Source organism: Camelina sativa, chromosome 19 (genome assembly GCF_000633955.1).
Source record: "Camelina sativa cultivar DH55 chromosome 19, Cs, whole genome shotgun sequence".
Taxonomy (NCBI): Eukaryota; Viridiplantae; Streptophyta; class Magnoliopsida; order Brassicales; family Brassicaceae; genus Camelina; species Camelina sativa.
Window position 1 is genome coordinate 4,333,284 of NC_025703.1, and position 17,826 is coordinate 4,351,109.

A 17,826-nucleotide genomic window follows, 5' to 3' on the forward strand; every position below is an offset into this window, starting at 1 on the left:
ATCTTGAAATAGGAGGCACTAGTACGAAGAACTAACTACTCACCGATATACAAAACTGTTAGGAAATTGCAGCAGCTCCCGACCATTGCCGCTACCCATAGTCCGATTACAGCCTGCAAAATAAAGATTGATTAAAGTTGTATGACCATTATCTTAGAACAGATTAGCCAAATGTGCTAATACATTATGCAGATTAACATTATGCATCTCCAAGAAGATAAAGTAAGATGGAATGATTCTCTTTTTTTTTGTTATGAAAACAAGAAAACGCGGAAAATGAAGTGGAAGCAAAAACTACAGTACGCACCATGAGGAACTGTTTCAAATTCCCTTTACAAGCCAAGTCTTGAAGAAACAACAAACCACGGTTCACTTCTGTTCCAATGGCCACACCAACTTCAGCAAAGAAATCCTTTGGAAGAACAAGGCGAGGCACTCTAGACTGTGAGCTGTTTTTGAGACCATGAAAGGACATTATTATGTAAGATTGCAATCACCAAGGAACCAAGAATATAGTGACAACAAGACTTCAAGAAAGAACCCAAAATTACCGGTTTAGGAACCCTGAGGCATTACACCAAACGAATTGAGCAATCATACCAAGCAAGAGGGCATAGCAAACGAGAGATAGAAAATGGAAATTGATCCATTCGAAAAGCACCCAAATTGCAGTAGCTCCCATCAGAAAACTTGCAGAGATCTTCTTGTTCCTCCATAACAACACATCAGCAGCTGAAAAAATCATCTCTCTCTCTCAAGACTCAAAACACAAAGAAAAACAAATATCACAATTTTGTAAATATGGAATGCTTACATTTGCCACCGCCTAAGACGCGATGGATTGGCTCCTGGCGCCCAAACAAACGGTTGAAATGAGAACTGACGGAATCTTCTTGTTCGAAGAAAGAAGTATGTTTGTTCTTCTGAACTCTCTCCGTGAAGTTATCAACCAAATCGTCAATAACGTCCTCTACAATGTTCTTCTCAGGCATGATTCTGAAACACAAATCGAAAAAGTCTGAGCTTATAAAAAATTCTCAATTTGTTCGAAACTCAAGCAGACCCAAAGTTGACTTCATATAACAATAGTAATTAAAAAAAAAAATCGAATCTTTTGATCATTTCTTCACACCCTAAACCCAAAACCCCTTCAAAGTAATCAAATTTGGTTGGTGATAATTACAATGATATAAATAAAAAAAACTTAGATCTTAACCAGAATTGAAGTATAAAGATGAAGATGAGTAAAAAGAGTAAACCTGGAGGAATTGGAGAAGAAGAAAAGCTTGTTTGATGTTCTATATGAATCTCACACAAAAAAAAGTTGCCTTTTTTTTCTATTAAGATTCTCAAAGATGAATAACAAAGAGAAAGATGAAAGGGTGGAAGTGAAAAGCAAGCGATGGGATTGGTTGTGTGGAATTATTATTGAGAAATTGAATAGTTTCGTAACGTCGTGGGCAAAGTTTGGAGTCTAGTGTAGTAGATAGGACTTGTGGTCTTCCCACGTGCAGCTCATGGCAAAAATTAGGGACTCTCTCAACACACAAGCAATCATTTTTTCAATTTTATCACCGGGAAAATAAGAAGAAACAACGATGACAAAAATATTACTACCTTCTTATCTTTCTTGTAATCCTTAGTTTTAACTTCTTCCCATCCATTGGGATAATTTGATTTTGAATAAGTTTTAAGGGATTTCTCGAGCTTATGGTTTTTGTGTATACATACAGTATGAGCCTTTTGTTGATGGCCGAGTTTACTCAAGGGATTCAGTGTTTTACGAGATGTATAAACCACTGTAAAGTCAAAGTTTTTAATGCAGCATAAATGGTATGAGATGTTTTTTTAAGGAAAATTTACAAGAAATTAATACTACTACACGTCAAAAGATAAAATGCAATGCAAAAACCAATACATCTCAAAGATTTTACAAAAACGAGTACTAGATTTTTACTTTTGGAGCTGTAATTTTATTGATGGCGGCCAATGCCATGCATGATTTTCAGCAATGCGAATTCGAAGTTGGCAAAGTACCTATTGGATGCAACTTTCTCTAGTCTCTAGAAACATATAATTCCAAGAGAAAGAAACGGTTCACCAAGTGCTTCGTGAAGTGCTAAATTTTGACTATTGAATGCAAATCCTAACAATTGTTTTTGTCTTCATCCTATTATAGGCCAGAGGCTGAACAAATTCCTATTTGCCAGCCTGCATATGATTTTAATCTTTAATATAATGACTCTTAAAGCTCCCTTTGCACTTTTGCACTTTACCAGACTTTTCTCTTTGTTGTTGTTTGTATCTAGCTGAAGCAAATAAGCTGTGTTATATGTCCAGATTCTCCAGATTCATCCTTGTCGCAGCGCTTTTGATGAGTTCCTTCCGGACGTCGACCTAAAACAGGCACAGAACACAACATTGCAGCACGAGTTTTGCCATTTTCATTGTCTTTTAGTACGAGTCTGAGACTAGTAATTCATTGGCTTACCCGAGCACCCATAAGTGATGAGAAGACCATATTCGTTTCTGCTGCGTCCTCAATAACTAGTTGCTTCAATATCCTTGTATCTGGATTCATTGTTGTTTCCCATAACTGCGCAGGCATCATCTCACCCAAACCTGCAGATGCAGAAAGAAAGGACCATTACAGAACAATACTGTTGCGTCTACTAGAATCCAATTAATGTGACTAACCTAGATTTCATTATGCACACACTCAAGAGTATCATAATAGCTAACCCATAACAATTACTATAAATTCAACTTCTCACAGTTATTTATCCTTTCCAAATAACACATTCATGATGTGAGAACTCATAAGACCACAAAACTAGGTTTCTCTCTGTCATTACCTTTGAACCTCTGAATGTTGTAGGATGCGTTTCCAGGGAACGATGCGGTGATTTTTTTAAGAGCTGCATCATCGTAGCAATAGTGCGCCTGTTTCCCCCTCTCAACCTGATCGTTTTCAAAGAGAGACTAGCTTTTAGCAAAACTTTACATAAATCTGAAGCACAAAACTGCAAAAGATAATAAATGATAAGAGCTTACCTTGAAAAGAGGTGGAACACCAACATATATGCAACCCGCGTCAAACAAGGCTCTCTGTAGAAATTACATTTCATTAATTTCACATAAGTCAATCAGCAATCTAAGGCTACTTTAACTAATGTCTTATTCAATGAAATCAATACCTGATATCTGAAGAAAAAGGTCAACAGAAGAGTCCGGATATGTGCACCATCAACATCTGCATCTGTTAGTATGATAATTTTATGGTAACGTAGATTCTCCTTGTTAAAATCTTCTCCCTGAATTACGTTTTACGTCAAACTTAGTTTTCCGAACATTCCAACAAAAAAGATATGAAAAAGGATATATTACCTTGACTCCAAGACCAAGGCCAAGAATCAGATTTTGAATTTCTTCGTTCTTATACATGGCTGCTTCATCCTTTCTCTCAATATTCAAAATTTTACCTCTCAAAGGAAGAATCGCCTGCACAGATCGAAATACAGTGTTACATACTAACAAAATAGAAGCAGAACCCACTATTTCCACACTCCTATATACTTTAGCTTTCATCAAAAATATAATGGCACAACTCATATGATGCTATGTCGACCTATGAGTGATTCTCTAAATTTGCAAGCGACACACTATCCCAAATCAGCCTTATTCATCTATAGTTTGGATTGCATCCTTACTTTCATATTCTGTTGATACTACTCAGAGACCCAATTATTTCTTTTTGATGGTAAAAAGAAGACTCTTAGACTCTTACTGTTGCGCACTAAAAAGAAGCCTACCAGAATTTTATTAGCAATAAACTTTTCATGTTTTTACCACTCAAAGCTACACCGGCTCAACTTAAACATGGAGAGAATATTCACTATCTCAAGCATCAAGTAGGGCAGAATGAATATTATTTGCTTGGATATCAGCTATAGCTACAGAACAAAAGATTTCTTTCTACCCATCCTCGATTCTTGTTTAGTGATACACTCAAGTAGAACGATTTATCTTACCTGGAAACGCCTGTCACGACCCTGTTTCGCGCTGCCACCAGCAGAATCTCCTTCAACAATGAAAATCTCTGGTAGCATAGGAAATAAATGTCAATAAACTGACTAAATTTCAAAGCTTACAAGTGTTAAAAGCTATTAAACAGTATATATATAACGACAGCCTCTTGTGTCCTTTCCCATCTTTTCACTTTGGGTCTAAGAAGATCAATTTTTTCACACTTCATACGCTGTATTGTCATATACTTGATACTTTAAATTCATCAGACTGAACTCATGTTCTGATTTCCTAAGAAAAGGTACTTTCATACTAAGGCATACCAGATTCTGCAGGATCTGTAGATGAGCAATCTGCAAGTTTCCCAGGAAGTGAAGATGACTTCAGAACGCTTTTTGATCTCACCAATTCCCTAGCCCTCTTAGCAGCCAGAGCAGCCTAATAAGAAAAAGAGTCAACAAGGAAAACTAATGGTCATTTGGTTGAAATTTGTAACTAGACACACTGGATTCACATTCTCAATCAGAGAATACAATAATCACAGATATCAAAAAAAAAAGGATCCTCAAAGGATAAAACACATATTTGAGTGTTTGAGTAGCATGTGTGTACGTGAAGGTGTGGAAGTATGAGCCGGTATATCATTGACGCACCTTGTAAGCATTCAAGGATTTGGAAATAATGCTTTCAAGTACATCTGGATGCAATTCCAAGTACTCCGTGAGGTACTCCTGGACTGATTGGTCAACAATTTTTCTCACCTCTGGATTTCCTAGTCTTGTCTTTGGGACACAAAAATTTAATATGAGCAACAGAATCCAAGAAAAGTTAGAGCCTGCTGACCAGAGATTGTTGCCAAAAAAGAGCGTGAGCATATCGTTATACTCTTAAGTACCTTTGTTTGACCTTCAAACTCAGGATTAGGAACCTTGACTGAGACAATGCAGGTCAATCCCTCCCTAACATGTTCCCCACTTAAGCTAATATCCTTTTCCTGAATACACAACCAACAACAATAACTTACATAATGAGTTAGGAACCTTGTCAGAACTGGTCAAGATAAATGATTAAATGTAAGCAAAAGCAACCTCTATAACTGGCATATATCACAGTTCAGTCATGTTAAGTACATTTTTCATGGACCATGAAGCGTTAAAGCATGTCCAATAAGTGCATATGTACAAGTATTCAAATTTAGTCTCAGTCTATGGAGAAGAATAAATAATTTTATCATTGACTTACATCACTCAGAAGACTCTTTCAACCATAATAATGACCAACTAACAGCAATTAGCATTTGCAGTTTTCATGAAAAAGGAGGGAAAGTGAAGGAGAAAAAGGCTCTAAACCTCTAAGAGTGGAAATATAAAAAGTTGGAAAAACGCAATTGGTAAACGGTATCACACCTTGATAACCTTTAACTTTTTTGCAAGGGAATTTAGAGTTCTTGTTAATGAAGCCTTCACACCTTCTATATGTGTCCCACCATCAACGGTCCGAATACTATTCGCGTATCCCAGCATCGTATCGGAATAGGCATCTGAGCACCTGGTACAATAACGAGATTATATATTTAGATCATCTAAATTCTGGATAGCTACCATGATAAAGGCATTCTCGTCCAGAAGAACGGCAGTATATACAATCATCAACTCTGCATACAGTACAACAACATTTTTCCATCCAATTTAGATAGAGTAAACCATTCAGCCTAAATGTTCAATTTTGTGATTTTACCGTAAATGCAACCAATTAATAATCTGTTCATCATATAAGCAGATATTAGAAGACGTATCTAGAAGGAAAAGTAAATTACCACTGAAGTGCAACGTCAACGATGGCGCCATTTATCTCTTTCCGGAAACCCAGCACATCATGAAGCGGTTTCTGAACAAAAGAGCTGTAAATTAATATGTTTAGGAGGACAAGTAACAAGGATGACCTAATACCAGAGATCTAAATGCATAAGAGCTAACTTAATAGGGACTAAGTCGACACAGGTCTCATACTGATGCTAAATTGAGCCCTAAAGAATAAAGAACAGGGCACCATATCTTACCACCAAGTAAGTTGAGAGAGAAAAGTATTGGTACCATCCTCATTGCATTTTGTTTCACAAAGCCCATTTCAATTTAAATTGCCACATTTTAAGTCTAGCTTCACCAATTGGCAAATATTTGAGACTTTATACAACTATAACAAGGGATCCACAGTACACGTCTCACCTTATCAGTATTTAACCAGCTAACATATTCAGTTAACCCTCCAGCATAGAAGTATTCACTATACAAGTCCCTTTCTGGATCATCATCCTCTTTTTTTAGAGAAATTGTAACCTGCATTCAATATGGACTTTTAGATTGTGACAAAGGAACAGTACAACATTAGCTTCTGCTAAATAAGAACTGATAAACGAGCAGGTTAAGATGCTTCACGAACATGGCTGCCTATACCTTTGGATTTAGAAACGCAAGCTCCCTAATTCGACCAGCAATAGTGTTATGGTCGAATTGGATTGCAGTTGTGAATACTGAAAATCAGTTTGTTGCAGAAAAGAAAAGTTAGTCATCAAATCCTATCTTTGGGAGGGTACAATAGATAAGTACGGAATACAGGCAAAACCTTCTTTGTCAGGCCAAAACCGGATGCATGTCCCTTGAGTCTCCCTTGACTCTGGTGGGAGGACATGACATGTAAGTGTTGTTATGGGCTTCCCACGAGAATACTTCTGCTGAAACTCCATCCCATCTCTGCGAACAATAACCTCCAATGCCTGTGAATAGTGGGAGCTCCTTAATTAGTGGTATGCATATTATCCAAATATAAAAGTGTCTTATGGTGGAAGTATCTGAAATTGATAGCCCCAACACTCAGTAAGCAACCATTCCAAGATCTTTCTCATATAATATTAGGTTTGGACATTAGATTACCTTTCACACACAATAAAGGATTTGCAATAACCTAGCAAATAAGATCTAACGCGCAGGATCCAATTATCATACAACTATTTACAAACCAGTAAAAAAAAGGGCACAGAGCCACTGAGACAGAGAGGAATTTCAATTTAGCAGAATGGAAAACAAATCGATGTACTAACGGTTAGAACTCACCTCTGACAAAGCATTCACAACCGATAAACCTACACCATGTAATCCACCAGACACGCTGTACCCACTGCTCTTGCCACCAAACTTACCCCCTGCATGTAAGACCTGCACAAATAAAAAGCACTACTGATTAACTGCTTGACCATAAATAAGGATAATAAAACAAAAATACGAGTGCTTCTGCATTAAGAAAAACATAGACAGCTCCATACACTATAGACACCCGGGTTTCCAACAGTTAAAAACTACAATCATCTGCCTGTAAAGAGCTAATAATTCATTAAAAGAAAACTAGCAGATCATACATAACAATAAATGGACTAAATTGCTTAGGAATGGGTAAGTTAAAGGATAAATTTCCATCTCTTGTGAATATCTTTGTTATGTACTTAAACTAACAACCATAGAATAAACTTCAAAGCATTGATATATGGTCATTAAAATACGAGGCCTTCTTGGTAGGGTTAAACATATTTATCATTTACCAGGTCTTTATTATACTAGATTGGAAAATAAGTTAGCACGAAGTATAAATTACCAAAGAGTATATGTTTATGCTGTTCCCAGTTAACCGTTAAATCTCAGAGTGATCTAAATTCATTTATAAGTATGAGCGAGAGAGAAAAAAAATTTCTGCAAAGCAGCAGTACCGTAAGGACAGTCTCCAAAGCAGATTTTCTCGTTGCAGGATGCAAATCTGTAGGTATCTGCAAAAAAGCGTTTATAAAACAGATTTGACTTCAGGGATGAAAGAAAACTATATGAGAAATAAACAACCGTAAATGAATAAAATAGGGCATGAACGTATACTGTTTATTGGGTGCCACTTAACCTTTCTCTGGCATCCCAGCATAAAAAAAAACTATATCCATGTTTCCAGTTACAAATATATGCGAGGATGAGTAAGTGGAACAAATTACATACCCCACGTCCATTGTCTGAAATGCTAACTGAATCATCTGAATGTAAAACGACATCGATCTTTGAAGCAAAACCAGCTTGGGCCTCGTCAATTGCGTTGTCAAGGATCTCATAAACCTAAGAAACAACATGTATGGAGAAGGATATAACCAGTTGATATGAGCCTGTCAAGACCAAGAAAGTTCAAAGAAAAAAGCATATACCAGATGGTGCAAACCACGAGATCCGGTGCTACCAATATACATTCCAGGTCTTTTTCTGACAGGGTCTAAGCCTTCCAACACCTAACGTACCATAGAGAGTTTGAGATACAATAAAAAAAGTGAAACTAAAAGATTCATAGTACGAATAAACACAGCAGTTCATCTGAAAATGAAAACAATCTTTAGAGGAATTACTTGGATGTGCTCGGAACTATAATCCTTAGAGGTAGAGCTCTCTTGGGGAGACTCCATGGTCGATGACATAAAACTCTTAGGTGAGACTGCATTTCTTTGTACAAGTCTTTGACTAAAAACATTGACTAACTGAAACTTTATCCTGAAACCAAATGAGGATTTATATAAATACCGAGTAAAATAGTAGTTATACAATCTTCACCTAATCAACTAGAATCGAGAAAGTCTACATACACAAGAATACGACTTTCTGAGAAACCATAGCTAAATGTAACACTCAGTGAACTAAAGTCCTGAAAGTGACCAAATACGCAAAACTTTTTGGAAGGAGCTAAAGAAAGCAATTGACTTTCACTTTTTAAGAGTATAACATAAATTCCCAGTTTCAGGAATCGCGTAAAGGCGTGATTTTTAGCATCTGAAGCAAGTTTTGCGGTGGTACTTATCTTCATTAAACCGCCAATTTTACCCGGAAATCAAAAACGGAAAAGGTGAAAAAGAGGACAGGGAGCTTAAACCTGGGTGTTGAAGAAGAAGTGAGAGATGAGGAGTGACGGTGAAGTGAAGGATATAGAGAGTAAGAGAAGAGACGGGGACGAGAAGCCATGAGACGAAAATAACGGTGAAGATAAGAGTGTGGTCTCTGAACAAGAGCCATGGAAGAGTTGATGGTGACAGACAGAGAGATGTTTTCTTCTGCTTCAAACCAGTTTTACGGGTCTTCATCTCGGTCCGGGTTACACTCGACCCGGACCCGGCCCAAAGCTTGAATTTTTTTCTTTTTTGTTTTGTTTTTTGTGGTTGAGTCAAAGAGTCAAATTAAATGTACTTTTGGTTTTGGTTATGATTTGCAGAAAAATATATTTATATGAATTTTGTATGTATTTTGATATTTTGGTAAAGATCGAAATCATACTGAGACTTTGATCCTTTTGGGTACTTTTCAAGTGAGTGAGAAAGAGTGTTGTTGCAACTTGCAACGCAACAACAATGGCATATCATCATAACCAGACCAAAAAAACATAAGTAATCTAACAAAGTGTGATACAGTTACCTATGTATATAATATATATGTCTATAGGTTAGATACAAAAATGAGTAAGAGAACATCTCAGTCTCTCAGCTTCATCTAAACCTGCGTTTAGTCTCTCCATAAGCAACAACACCGAGAACGGTTATACTGTACCCGCCAATTCCCATCACTGTGACCGGGTTTCGGAAAAGCAGGATCGATATCACAACTGCAACCGCTCCTTTAGCATTTCCAAGGACCTGAAACATTAACATACACATGATATATCCAATTAGAGACGCCTCTAATTTTATAAATGTTCAAATCTATTCAGTTTTTTACCTGGAGGGTAAGCGCGCTTGTGTGCTTGGTTACCAGAAAGTTTAACAAGTTGGCGGAATAAGCCATTACAGAGTTAACAAGGAGAAGTAACCACATGTACTTATGTTGTTTTCCGAGCGATAGTGTCACACTCATCACATCCGGTTCCATAACAATTGTGACGGGCAGAAGAGCGATGACAGCTATTGGGGACATGTAAAGCATCAAATTCATCGAATTCAACTTTTCTCTGCAAGAAAACTTAAAGATATGTTAAACTCTACGACGATCATTACTCATTAAGTAGGCTATAAAGCTTCCTACTTTGCTTATTTCAACTGATTGCAGAATCTAACATATGTATAAAGCTTTTCTGATTCATTGAGTAAATACATTGTAAAAGCAGAGCAATGATCTTATTAACAGACTTACCCCTCTGAAGAAAGTAAGATGCCTTGAAGAACAGATTTAAAAGCTCTTGCAGCAGTAGCACTAATACACATAATGAATCCAAACCAGTGAAAACCCGGTTCACCCTGTGACCAGAAAGGCAGACTCAGATCAAGATCATTCAGCACATTGCACAAAAATCTCAGAATCAATGAACCAAACATTCGATAACAAAGGCATTGCAAGATATCAAATAATTCACAGAACAATGTCAATTGTAAAATTGGCAATAGTTACAAGAAGAAAGTCTAAAGCTTTAGATAAACACAGGACTCCAAACCATTAAAGGATGAAGCTTTATATAACACAGGACTCAACATTGTGCTTGCACGTGACAATTGAATTGTATAACTCAATGTAATCACATTCTTGTAAACAATCATGAAACAAAGCAATTCTAATTTGGGTTTCCAGACACATACGTGGAACACAAACAATCATCTATCTACAATGCTCTAAGCTAAGAAACAAATCAGAAATCACAATCGCTAGATAAAGAACACATTTTTCTCAAAATCTGTAGAATCAATGACAACATAACCAAAATCAACATTCCAAAAACGTTTTCATTACGAGAATTATAGAATTAAACGTACCCCACTAGCGATAACGACACCGGTAACAACGGGGACGAGAGCACCATAGGTGACCCAAGCTTCTCTCTTAAAGGTCATAATATAAGCAAAGAGCGCAGTAAAAAACGGCGTCGTAGCACCAACGGCTTGATTAAACGAGACAGGGAGGTAACGAAGGGAGATATTACCACCGACGACGGAGGCACAGAAGACAATGCTGAGAGTCGCGACCTTGAGAAACTGAGAACGAGATTTGAGGTATTGAAGAGGGACGAGCTTGAGGAAAACGATGGAGACGTAGCTGAGGATAGCGCAAGCGGACATGTGACACATTGTGAGAAAAATAGGGAATTTGAAACCGTAATTGGAGAGGAGGAACTTGTTGAGGAGAAGAACACCGATGTTGGATGTGTACCATAGGATGATTAATGATGATATGAAGAGGGTTTGTTTCTTCTGAGAAGATGAAGAATCTGATTTCTGATCTGGGTTCTTCTTGTTCATCTTTTTGTCGTCGATGGGATCGAGAGAGCTTTTGGTGGGAGAAGAAAGAAAAAAAAAAAAAAAAGAGAGAAATCAGCTCCTTTAGCTCGAGAGCATGGGATACGACGGGACGACAATGAAGAAAAGCTCAGATGGAAAGAAAAAAAATTAGTGTATGTAATTGTTGTTTGCTTTGTTTGGTAAACGTAGTTAATGCGATTGACCAATAAAAAAGAAGTGATTTAATGCATTGTTATTAAATTGGAAACTATATTTGGGAAATAAACTTTGAATTGGCTAATTTATTTATTGGACTTTTGAAATTATTATTTCTTGTATAATTATTGGTACTAAATTGTTTAATTTTTTTGTTGTAACAAAATTTAACGGTCGAGAACCTAGAGGGGGTATTATTGGATTAAACATTTGAATTCCAATGTTATTGGATTAAACATTTTATCAAGTTTTTTAAATTCATATGTTATTGGATTAAGTACTTTTAAGTAGCCTTTTAAATTCATTTGAATTCCAATGTTATTCAAATTGTTAACTTTTCATTGTTATTAAATTCTGGTGTTATTGGATGTTATGTATTTTTTAATAGCAACTTGATTTAACTAGAATGTTAAAGAATTGTTAGTGCAAATTGTGAAGAAAAAAGTCTGACCTTGTAAGGTGGGATTTGGAAACTAATGTACTTTTTATTCTATTTTCAGATTAGGTAAGAAAAGAAAAAAGGTTAGGTAAAGAATTCGGTTTTTTACCAAATTAAAGTTTGTCCAAAATGTATAATTATTCTTTTTCAAGACTTACATGTGTGTAATTACATCTTTTTATATATTTTTTTTTACTTTATTGCCATTGATTTATGAAGGAGGTTGCTATCTCTCCGGTGGAGAATACGGAGAACCAAATGAGCCTCACATAATGTAACTGATTTATAATATTAACAGCGAGCAAATATCTTAAAAATTGTTTATGAAATTGTAAATCTAATTTAAATTTGGTTGATACATGTTTGATTTATCAAGTAGCAAAAATGTACACTACAAAATAACTTATGAGATCATTTATGACCCATCAATGTTATATAGAGTCGTTCACTTTTTCCAACCTCATTTGCTAGAATAGAAGAAAACCCTAGATCCCAATTTCCTCACCCTCGATTGGCTTTGTGATGTTTTCCTTCCTTGTATCTGTCGGCAAATTTTATATAAAGACGTATCAAGGCGAGTTCTTAAGAGTTTCCAATATGGTTATATATATCTCATTTAATTTGTGATATCTCTCCGTGATTCGACTTGTCTTGCAGAAATTGGTGCCGACTTTGAAAGGGATGAGATCAGTAATGCCATTAATAATGCCAAATACATTCCGGGCCTGGAACTACAATGGACATCCGAGTGTTTTCAACAATATAACTACTCTTAGCTTGCTCTAACAAATCTACTTCTTTCAATCACAAGGTTCGTGTAATGGATACATAATTAACTTTCCTTCTTGTTTATATATACACAAATCAAGATTTTTTTTTGCTTGCTTATTGTGCAGGTTGGGATCTTGTATAAGCTCAAGTATGGTGAATTAGGTGCAAGGGTTATGTGCAAATCCAGCCCTACAACTCAGTTCACTGGTACTTTGAGACTCCTAGGAGACATCTATGGTTTCATTTTCACTTCCATAGGTGTTGTTGACATTAACCGACACAAGCTTGATAAGTGGGATATTGGTGTCAATGTTATTGCACGTAACATGTCAGCTCATATAAAACTGTAAGTCTACTACTATCTAAATTAGTTTAAGGTTGAATAATAACGATCGATCACGATGTATATATATTGTAGTTTTATTTCTTTTGTAGAGACGCATATAAATTAGTGATTTCAACTCGCCATGTGATTCACCCTAGAGTTGTGACGGTCTCCGAGGCCAATATACCGCTCGATCTGTCACACAAGTCCACTGCGTATGCGGCGTTGGGATTCGAATGGGAGCTTCACCCTAAAACAACTCTGCTAGTGATGTTCCCCCAGCTACGTCCTCCAACTGTTGCACTCCAATACCAAATTTCAAGGCCTCAGTGTCTTATTAGGATTTATAGTGACGTCTTCTACAACAGAAGAAGCAAAAGATTTGGTGTTTCATTTGCATTTCATCCCTCTTCTTTCTTCTAGTTAAGTGCATGATCTATAGTATGTTTTTGTTGTTGTTGATTTGTTTCTTCCTGTTTGTATGTTTCTTCTTCTTTATCACTTTACGTTTCAATGTGTTATGTGGTTTCTCTAGAGACACATGAAAATGAAAATGAAAATGAAGTTTCTCTAGAGACATAAAAATGTGTTGTGTTACAAGATTATGTAAGTTACTGCTGAGTATTTGACCTGAGCTAGTCGTCCTTTTAGTTTTAGACTTTTAGGTCCACTTTATGATTCGTCGTCCTATATATGTGACTGCACTCTCTCTTGAACTATTTAATTGCATGATCAATATACAAAAGCTAAAAACAATATAAGAAAATCCCGATTTCTAAATGGGCAGATGAAAATGTAAACAATAAGCCCAATAAAAGAGAACCAAACTCACAAAAAAAAAAAAATGAAACTTGTTTAAGTTTCAGGCTTTCAACATAATTTAGTTATGCAAGGGCGATCAGATCGAAGGAAGGAGGAAGAAGATCATTAGGTTTTTTTTTTCTCTTTAATCTCTAAAACGTGTGTCTGGATTTTTTTTTTCTTTTTTTTTTTTTATGAATTAAGAATTTAAAACAAATCAGGACTCCTGATATGAAATTAGAAAACAAATCTCCTTTGTATAATTTGTTCGTTTTCTCAGATTAGTAATTAAAGTAACGTGTTTATTCTGATTATTGTGATGAGGCATATATGGAGCACAATTTTGAATGCGATAGATGCTTATCTGACGCTTCTCCACTAGTTTATACCCTCACCTGCGGCCACCAATTCTGCGGTACTTACTACTTAGATAGAAATTCAAAGTTTAAAAAAAAAAAAATACTGGTTGGTGATGATTCTGGACTAGCCTTATGCTCTTCTCTATGTTATGTTGTTTTAATAAAACTATACTCAGGGTTGGAATGTAATTTCTCCTTTTCTGATTGATTTGATAAGCAGTGAAATGTGTCTTGTACCTTTGGTCATGCCAGAACGTTGGAAAACCCAGCGTATGTCCACTTGATGGATTAGATATGCTTCGGTTATGTACATATACCATTCATCACAGTCCCGAAGAGACTGGTCCCATCATCACAGTTTATAACCGTTTATTCGATCCTAGTCTTGCCCTGGTAAAGTTTTTCTCTCTATATAGATGAATTACAACTACATGCCAAACCTGGATTCCGGGTTCAGTTCCATCTAATGAGATGATTACAACTTTTTTTTTTTTTTTTGGACAAATGTGATGATTACAACTAACATTGTGTTTTTCTTCTGTAACGGGGGAAAAAACATTATGCANACAACTTTTTTTTTTTTTTTGGACAAATGTGATGATTACAACTAACATTGTGTTTTTCTTCTGTAACGGGGGAAAAAACATTATGCATTGTAGGCTAAGGCCCGTAGAAGATTTGGTAATTTTCTCAGACTAATATTTGAATTGTGTGTGTGTGTGTCTTTCTTGTTGTTGAATTCTAACTCTCTAGCGTCAATCACATGTTTGTAGGGATATTTATCGGACGATTGTACGCGATAAATTTGGGACTTTTCATGGCTGGAATAGCTGGTCACGTTTCTAGGCTTGTGATGATGGACGATAAAGTCTAGTCTTTCCTCTCTTTCGCTCTATGAATAAGCAAGCCATGTCTAGCTCACTCTATTTTAGACTCTTTTTGTTGGTTTATGTATGCGTTCTATCTTCACAAATTTAGAAGATATAACTCTTTTTATTAACTAGTACGTAGTAATAATATACATACGTTCTCTTTCTTTACATGATACATAAAAAATGTGTGATAGTTTGATAAATTACGCGTGAGCATGAACGTTTTGTAAATGAAAGTAGCTGAGTCTGATGGAGCCGTATCTTTCTCAGTCGTCAGCCGCTGCAATCATTTCATCAAAAAATTAATACAGTATATGTATATGTACCTTGTGTATACTGTCAACAGTATATGGAGCCGTATATATCAAGAAGACTAGAATTATTTATCTTGCCAAATATATCTTGTTAACCCGAGTTTTTTTTTTTTGGGCTTTTGATTTGGTTTACATGATAAAAAAATACATCGTCTAATACTGTATAGATAAATCATAAATAGATAGTAGATATATTTCCTAACATTGCTTTCCTCAAATTAATACAACTGACCGATTCTTCTATTTCTTATATACTACCAAAATTATAATGCATATATTTGAATTAAAAATATATACATATAAAAAAAATTCCGATCGAACACAAATAGCTTTAGTACAATTTACAATTTAACGCATTTAAAAGAGGGAGTCTGTAAATTGATTTCATAAAAAAAAAAAAGGGAGTCTTTAAAATAAAAAGAATTAAAAAAAAAATTAAATCATAAGATAACTAAAAGTGTCAAAGTCAAAGTGAACGGAAACGGAGCTTAGGAAGGCTAAAGATTTCTTGTTGCTTCCTTTCGTTTTCACCAAAACAGAGAGAGAGAGCTTTGAGGAGAAGGAAGATGGCTGACGAACATGTGTGCGGATTATGTAAAGCGGAGACTGTTCTTGAGGTGACAACGCATTGCCATCACCGTTTCTGTGGTAAGTAATTAAGTTGTATCGTTAACGAGTTCTGCGTTTTTAGTCTATTAGAGTATGACCGGTTATTAAACATTGGTTTAACTGGATTATCTTTGGTTATCTAGCTGAGCTGATTAGTGTAACTATAAAGACTAATTAGTTTGTTAATTCAGGTTAAGCTTTTGTAACAAACTTTTATCTTTTGATTAATAAGAAGAATCACGTTTCTCTCTTCTTCTTCGAGCTTCGTCTCTCCTCCGTCGTATCTCATCTTTCTCCGGTTAATCGGAGTTTATTATAGTCTTCTCTTTCTGGGTTCTAAGGACTAGTTAATTACTATATGATCTTGATCTTGAGTCTTCTCTTTGGGTTCGTTCTTTTTTGGAAGTTTCGGGATTCTCTGTAGATGTATTATACTTTCTTTGCAGTTGCTTTCGTGGGTCTGAAGTTTCTCATGAATGGTCACTGATCAGGATCTAGTTGATAGAGTTTCTCGATTCTCGATAGATTCACTTTTACCAAGAAGGTTAATGTCTGGGTTATATGTAGTTCGTGATTTCATGGTTTTGAAGTTTCTTCAGAAACTTGTTTTAAAAGCACGATTAGGGTTGAAGAATCTTTGCTTTTATCTGCATTCCGAATCTTTCTTCTGAAAACGTTCTTTAATTTAGTGGCTGCAAAGACTAGTTTGATACGACGATCGTTATAAAGCTTGTTGTTCAATGCATGCACAACAGCTTCAATCCATGCTCTGTGTCTACGATATAGTTTCCCCCTTGTGATGAAGATCCTGTTTGCCATGTCTCTGTTTCTCATCACAAACCAGTCTCTGAGAGAGAACTGGCACTGTTTCAGTTCTGCTAGTCCTCAGAGACGTTGCAGATTCCACACTCTCTATAACATACACAATGCAAAAGCCATAGTTTCCCCCGGAAACTGAAGACTACTCTGTTGGACAATAATAATTTTAGTTTTTACATTTATGTAATTTTGCCTTTCAGGTAAATGCATAGTGAGGTGGATGGTTCATAACTATTTTGTTCACTTGGACGCTTTCCCATGTCCCATTTGCCAAGCCAAAGTTTTCAAGATGGACTACGCAGCTAATGAGGTAGAAGGCCAAGAAGGTCAGATGCTTGCAAGGCTCACCAACCTATTTAGCAAGCTACATACACTCGAGGATTATACTTTTGTAAGTTTGTAAAATCATTTAATCTTTCAAATTGAGATATTGTTTTACTTAAGTTATATATGTTTGACACCATATACTTTTAATCAACTGTAGTCCTGGTCCTTGGGCTATAGAGAAGACCGCAGAATTATGATGGGTACCATTCGCGCCTTCATGGCTGACAAAGGAGAAGACTTTTCTTAATGCTAGATCGTATCAAATGGCTCTTGAGAGATATCGATGACGTTGACATCAATGGTAATATTCATCATTTCTTTTCTCACTATGATTACTAATTTACTATATCATTGTTGTTTTAAATATAAACCTAATCTGAAACTGAGATATGTTTTTGTTTTCTAATTTGATGTAGAGCTGAGGAGATTCCTTTTTATGGAGATTGTCGTTGTGGCTTTAGTAATTGGTTGTGTTCTCACTGCTGCGTATCTGATGCGCTAGATCTACAAGCAAAACAGGTAAAATATATCCTTTCCTAATACTTGTGATTTGTGAATGAACCATCATAGAATTTGTGAATAGAATAGGAAACATGACAAAAATCTTGAATGGTAGAAAATACGCAAATTCAACTTTTTTTTTTTTTTTTTGTATAAAACTATAACTATTTTATTATATTT

The 17,826-nt window shown here is 35.8% G+C and overlaps 3 protein-coding genes across 3 annotated transcripts in view; all 3 read right to left on the reverse strand.

Annotated features, from left to right (window-relative positions):
• The window catches only part of LOC104764732 (reticulon-like protein B8), a 2,259-nt gene extending 822 nt beyond the window's left edge, over positions 1-1,437 (reverse strand). Inside the window, exons 1-5 of the mRNA XM_010488325.2 lie at positions 1,260-1,437; positions 815-996; positions 552-732; positions 308-449; positions 44-113 (exon numbers count right to left, since the gene is read on the reverse strand). Of these exons, the coding sequence (XP_010486627.1) occupies positions 44-113; positions 308-449; positions 552-732; positions 815-992 (571 nt within the window). The 5' untranslated portion in view covers positions 993-996; positions 1,260-1,437. The remainder of the gene's footprint in view (positions 1-43; positions 114-307; positions 450-551; positions 733-814; positions 997-1,259) is intronic.
• On the reverse strand, positions 1,892-9,151 carry LOC104764733 (DNA gyrase subunit B, chloroplastic). The gene is made up of 21 exons (XM_010488326.1): positions 8,971-9,151; positions 8,453-8,594; positions 8,258-8,338; positions 8,058-8,171; positions 7,784-7,840; positions 7,137-7,238; positions 6,649-6,799; positions 6,480-6,556; positions 6,252-6,362; positions 5,843-5,913; positions 5,433-5,574; positions 4,922-5,020; positions 4,680-4,808; positions 4,350-4,464; positions 4,032-4,099; positions 3,388-3,501; positions 3,198-3,314; positions 3,055-3,108; positions 2,856-2,961; positions 2,492-2,622; positions 1,892-2,397 (listed from the first exon to the last, which is right to left on the reverse strand). Exons 1-21 carry the CDS (start codon positions 9,108-9,110, stop codon positions 2,329-2,331), a joined length of 2,190 nt encoding a protein of 729 aa, XP_010486628.1. The 5' UTR covers positions 9,111-9,151; the 3' UTR covers positions 1,892-2,328.
• Positions 9,405-11,434, reverse strand: LOC104764734 (probable sugar phosphate/phosphate translocator At3g10290). The gene is made up of 4 exons (XM_010488327.2): positions 10,832-11,434; positions 10,218-10,321; positions 9,807-10,035; positions 9,405-9,724 (listed from the first exon to the last, which is right to left on the reverse strand). The coding sequence occupies exons 1-4, from the start codon at positions 11,312-11,314 to the stop codon at positions 9,578-9,580; spliced, it is 963 nt and encodes a 320-aa protein (XP_010486629.1). The 5' UTR covers positions 11,315-11,434; the 3' UTR covers positions 9,405-9,577.

What these genes read in the sequence shown, in the direction of transcription:
- LOC104764733 (XM_010488326.1), bottom strand. Translation starts at nt 9,110, where the DNA reads ATGGCTCTTGTTCAGAGACCACACTCTTATCTTCACCGTTATTTTCGT. An exon ending in ACTTCTTCTTCAACACCCAG is followed by an intron (nt 8,595 to 8,970) that starts GTTTAAGCTCCC and finishes ATTTGGTTTCAG; the next exon opens with GATAAAGTTTCAGTTAGTCA. An exon ending in CTTTGGAGACTGTCCTTACG is followed by an intron (nt 7,239 to 7,783) that starts GTACTGCTGCTT and finishes TTATTTGTGCAG; the next exon opens with GTCTTACATGCAGGGGGTAA.
- LOC104764734 (XM_010488327.2), bottom strand. Translation starts at nt 11,314, where the DNA reads ATGAACAAGAAGAACCCAGATCAGAAATCAGATTCTTCATCTTCTCAG. An exon ending in GTGTCGTTATCGCTAGTGGG is followed by an intron (nt 10,322 to 10,831) that starts GTACGTTTAATT and finishes TTCTGGTCACAG; the next exon opens with GGTGAACCGGGTTTTCACTG. An exon ending in CAAGCGCGCTTACCCTCCAG is followed by an intron (nt 9,725 to 9,806) that starts GTAAAAAACTGA and finishes TTAATGTTTCAG; the next exon opens with GTCCTTGGAAATGCTAAAGG.